At 45.0% G+C, this 5,306-nt stretch overlaps 2 protein-coding genes across 2 annotated transcripts; one reads left to right on the top strand and one right to left on the bottom strand.

The window, feature by feature from the left end:
• Positions 1-785: 785 nt before the first annotated feature.
• On the bottom strand, positions 786-2,837 carry LOC137785370 (inactive serine protease 35-like). The gene is made up of 2 exons (XM_068576528.1): positions 2,830-2,837; positions 786-2,284 (listed from the first exon to the last, which is right to left on the bottom strand). Exon 2 carries the CDS (start codon positions 2,278-2,280, stop codon positions 853-855), a length of 1,428 nt encoding a protein of 475 aa, XP_068432629.1. The 5' UTR covers positions 2,281-2,284; positions 2,830-2,837; the 3' UTR covers positions 786-852.
• A 1,548-nt stretch (positions 2,838-4,385) lies between these two features.
• On the top strand, positions 4,386-5,306 carry LOC137785939 (leukotriene B4 receptor 1-like). The gene has a single exon (XM_068577514.1). It carries the CDS (start codon positions 4,386-4,388, stop codon positions 5,304-5,306), a length of 921 nt encoding a protein of 306 aa, XP_068433615.1.

Below are 5,306 nucleotides of genomic sequence, written 5' to 3'. Positions count from 1 at the left end.
TCTAAACTACCCTCACGGCTCATCACTTATCTCTGTCTTGGTTGTGTCAACTTGTTTGAAAATTTTAATTTTTTTATCTGTTATCAGCATGAATTATTACTTTTGACAAGAAAATGTGTTTGTGGCATACAAACTGCTGTTCAATACGAGACACAATTACAAAACAAGATAGTTTAAACATCAGAAAATACATTTATGTTGTGTAGGGTAGACTTACTATTTATTTAACATGGAGTGTAGGTTTGACTTAGAACAATAATTGTTGGACACAGGATTATTCTTTTCCTTCACATAATTACAGTTTCAGTTCTATAAATTAGATGTTTCAGAGGCAAACAAATGTGGTGTTTAGAAAAGGTAACAACACAATTCTCTCACAAATTGAAGAATTTAATTTATGTCAAATTAAAATACTCAAGTGCAGGATTCCTGGATTATAGATCTGCCGGACAAACTGTCCCTGAAGTGTTCAACTGGTGTCAGATTTCTAACCCGATATGAATAAAGCTGCTTGTGGTCTTAAATGTGTCAATAACTACATCAATGACATAGGCTACAGTACTTTTGCTCTTTTCCTTACAGTTAAGAATAATTGCAATACAATAAACAGCAATGTAACATTGTATAGGAACTCCACTGATGAGTATCACGTAAAATTGTAACTATATCCGTATTCAACTAATTTAAATAAAATAAAATCTAAAATATCGCAAACAGCACAATGTAATATTGTCATTATAGCTGCCGGGGAAATATCTTCTACACGCGTTCCTCTTGCATAACAAGCCGAGATCTCTGAGTCGCTTTGACATGAACAAAACGGATGATTTTTCTACATCCATCGCTTTGCAGTCAAACCTCTTTACACGGATGTGGATCTCCATGGATCCAGTGACAGATCTGTGCATATTTGGGTGGCGTAATCATCACTGCGACATTAAAATCCCTCTGCTCGCCTCCCTTCACCTCCACCCACTGATGGCCTGAAAACACCCCGATCACCCTCCGCTGCCACTTCCCCTTCCTTTTCCCGCCTTCCTCTCCCACTTCCTGTCTCAGACGGACGTAAACGCCGGCGCCCGTGGCTCCCGGCTGAGCGTCGCAGCGCTGGTACATCAAATCGTCGGACTGGTTTGCCACCGAACAAAAGCGGTAGACCACCTTCTCGTTTCCTCGCCCGTCCGGCCGGCTTTTGTCAGCGTCGTAGCCTGAGAAGTGGATCCGAGCCAGAGGGGCGGCGGAGGGCGCCACTCCCAGCGCCATGTGCTTTTGTTTGAGGGGTCGCTTCAGCTCCAGAAGGGCGTAATCGTAGTCGGGGGACACTGAGCTCGTGGAGCTCTCGGTTTGGATCCACCCTTGAGGGATTCTGGTCTGTTTGACTCGTGTCCAACGGAAGGCGGTCTGCTTCCTGGGTTCAGCACTACGTCGCATGCGGCTGAGGCCTTTCCGTTTCCCAGTTCGTCCTCCTCTCTCTCGGTCACCTCCACGATCAGCATCCTCCTCGCCCGCTTTTCTTCCCCTGCGCCTCCTGCCTTTGCCTCCCTGTCTCCCTCTCCCTCCATCTCCATCAAGGCTATTCTGCTCCTCACCTTCCTCCATTATCTGCTCCTCAACTCTCTCCCCCACCTCTTTCCGGCCACTCCTCCGTCGCCCTCCTATCCTTCTTCTTCTTTTCGTCTTGAGCTGCAACACCCCTACTCGAAGCGTTCTGGCGCTCTCCAGGTAGTCCCTCCCGTCATGGATGCAGTGTGCCGCTGTCAGCACATGTTTCTGGGATACTAGGACCCCAGAGCAGCCCGTGGAGAGGCGAACAGCGGTAGAGAAAGGATAGTTGGTGATGAAATGAGAATCAGAGATCACAAAGCGTCCATCTGCTCCATAAACCTGCCGTTTCCTGCGGGTGCGAGCCGGCGAGCCGGCTGGCGTCCCCGCAGACGTCGTGTTGAAACCCTGCAAAGTGATATCTGTGTGAGTGCGAGTGCCATTCTCATGCATTGTCTCGTATCCCAGAATCCTCTCTCGCTCAGCCTGGTCCATAGGTGGGAGGCTGCTTTGACACTCTATTCCACAGAGAGCGTCTGTCCGGCCTCTCTCGCCGCCATTCTCCTCCCGCCTGCTGAACGAGGGCATCTTCAGAGGCTCTGTGAGTGTGTCCAGCAGCAGCGGGAGGCTCTGCCTGGTCCACCTGTGCACCTGGATGGTCTCATCTTTACCGGAAACCTCCTGGACGGTCAGGGCTGCTGCACAGAGCAGCAGACACAGATAGTGATTGAGCTCCATCCCACTGAAAAGAAAGAGAAATCAAGACAGAAATTGCAAATACCAAAGGGTAAAAAACATATACCTCTTTATTATTAATTATATATTATATAAAGAGAATAGGTCTATGCATGTTTGCACATCTAATACTCAGAGCGTTGGTGTTGGTTTTAAAGCCAGAAGAGGGCGCACAAGACCGTAAAGAGTGACTGTGGTATTTTACTTTAAATTAACACAAAGTGTCTGCAATTGAATTCTTTAAATATGTTGTTAAACAATAATGGCAATGCTATCATTATTACAACATGCAACATCAATTTAGTGAGGAAAAAAGAGATAATAATTGACTGTTTTCTGATATAAAAGCGGTCTGATCTTATTCTATTAACTTATTCAAAGAGTTATACAGCAGATTAAAAAAAGTAAGGAACCCAAAATAATTAAGAAACAGTTCAGGTAGAAAAAAAGAAGATACAGAGGAAAAAAAAGGCTTTTGTAATCAAAATTCAGAGGAAAGTCTTGTTTTTAGTTTGAGAAAATGTTTAAAGCAATACAAATGTCTCTTCCTACCTCCAAACATTAAAAAAAAACAACCCCAAAACTTCCAGTAAATGTTCTCTTTCTCATCAATACAAAAACCTCTCCTCACAAACGGCTCCCAGCTGACTGGCTTCCATCATTTAAAGGGCTAAAAAAAAAAAACTGGAGCGTGAGGAGAAGCTTTGTGCAAGATCCTCAGAAAACTACATCCCACTCTAATGCAGAAAAAAAAAAAGCCAAGAGCAAACAGACAGAAAGAAAGAGGGAGTCAGCCAGGAGGGGCAACATTAATGCAGGGTTTGATCATGTGATGACATTATACATTTTCTTTCATAAAGTGGAGTCCCGAGGAGAGAATTTGGAGTATGTTTTGCAGATTCCACAAATATTATGTCGGAAATACACGCCAAGCAGGGATGGTTTCAACAGAAGGAAATTCATGTGGATGTTAATTTATTTACAGAGAGTTACTGCCTCTGAGAGAGTGGCTATCTGATGTTTTTGCCGAGCAAAATATAAGTTTAGATTCATGTCAAGTGGCATTTGAAGTCATCCGTGGGCACTGGGTTGCAGATGGAGGGTTTCGGAGATGCACTCTGCTCTGTTATGACAAACGGGGCTGGCTGATTGAGGAGTCAGCAGGAAGTCGTCGGCAGAATAAAACGGGGGCAATTAAAGGTGTTTTGAGAAAGTGTGAGTCACCACAACCATGAGAGGTTCACTTGTGCTTGCTGCCACAACACACATAGTAAAATAAAAAAAACGTGTAATAAAAATAAACAGTAAAAACTGTAATTAAAAGAGTAATGAACAGCACTAATCCACAATTGCAACATTATATATACAGACGGTATAAAACGTATTCAAAATGTATTAATATTGCACCCGTTAAAAGTAAGTTATGAAGTCCAGTGTCTTCCTGTCAGCTGTCGTGATGCTGCTGTGCTCCAGAAGACCACTGCATAAAAGACGGCTGATGCCACCACAGGCTTGAAGAAATGACTGCAGCAGAGCTCCCTGCACTCCAGAAATACCTCAGTCTGCTCAGCATGAAGAGTCTACTATGTCCCTTTTCACAAAGTGCACTGCAAAAGTTCAGCTTCCAAAAACAAGAAAAAAAAGGGAATAAAATTAGGGAAATAATACTTGAAATAAGACAAATTATCTGCCAACAGAACAGGAAAATTTGACTTGCCAAGACTTCTTGAAACAAGTGAAATGCTCTAAAATAAAAACTGCTTGATAAGAAGAAATATCTTGTCAATCAAAAAACAAGCATATAATGCCTGGATTTAAGATATTTCATCTTACTTAGATTTACATTTTTGCAGTGTGTGTGTGCGTGGTCAGTCCAGTCCAGTTTATTGTTTCAGGTGGACACCCAGGTTCTTGCAAGATTCAACAGTCTCAATGTCCCTGTATGTTCACTGTTAACGGAGGAGAGCGCATACCGCGGCGGAAGTCCCCTGGAGCTTGTTCCTCTTTGAACATATCAAAAGAGAAGATCTTGTTCCCCTAAACGCCTGCACAGTTTCATAAAGCACTTGCACGGTACATAGTGAGACAGATGCCAGCAAGTTAGCACCATGGAGCAACTCGGCTTCTCTGTTAACACGTCTAACATCTCCTTCGGTCCTGGACATCCATCTGCGGCCTCCTGGGTCTCCAAAGGTCTGATCCCTGCGTTAGTGCTGTCCTTCTGTTTTCTGCTGGGAGTTCCTGGAAACATCGCTGTGATCATCCTCAGACCGAACTGGCAGCACATGTCCGGTCTGAGCCAGAGTTTGATGCTGAATTTGGCCATATCAGACTTGCTGTGCCTGCTCACTCTGCCGCTGTGGATTTACACTTTACTGTACAACTGGACCTTCGGCGTCGTGACCTGTAAGCTCCTGTCCTACCTCGTTTACTGCGGCCTTTACGGCAGCCTGCTGACTGTGACGGCGCTGAGCGTCCAGCGCTACCTCCAGGTGGTGCAACTGCAGAAATGGTTCGATCGGGAAGGTAAAAAGAGGATGCTGGTTCTGCTCTGGCTGATCGCGATGCTCCTGTCCATCCCCTCTTTAGTGGTTCGACAGCTGACCCCGGACCAGCACTGGACCACCTGCCGACCTCACTTCTCTTCCCCGACCCAGCAGATGGCCGTGCTGCTGTCAGAGTCTCTGCCAGGAATTATTTCGATAACTGTCATGGTATTTTCATACATCAGCCTCCACAGAAAAGTGAACCAGGCAGCTTTCTTCAACAACCCACAGACGACCCGGCTGGTCACAAGTATCATCGTGACCTTTTTCGTCCTATGGATGCCATATCATCTCACAAATATGCTTGCTGTGGCAGCTATTACGCTCAACAATGACAGCCTGATGAAGTCTTGCATGAACAGCTGGGCCATGGTTGAAGCATTGGTGTTCGTGAATAGCTTCTTGAATCCGCTCCTTTACGCATTTGCTTCGAGAAACATGTGCACCGTGTGCCAAAAAAAGGAACATGGATTCTGTTGTTAA

Source organism: Clinocottus analis, unplaced genomic scaffold (assembly GCF_023055335.1).
Source record: "Clinocottus analis isolate CAN_PGR_092001 unplaced genomic scaffold, fCliAna1.0.p SCAF_15, whole genome shotgun sequence".
NCBI classification, from domain to species: domain Eukaryota; kingdom Metazoa; phylum Chordata; class Actinopteri; order Perciformes; family Cottidae; genus Clinocottus; species Clinocottus analis.
This window is presented reverse-complemented; position numbering and strand designations above follow the sequence as displayed.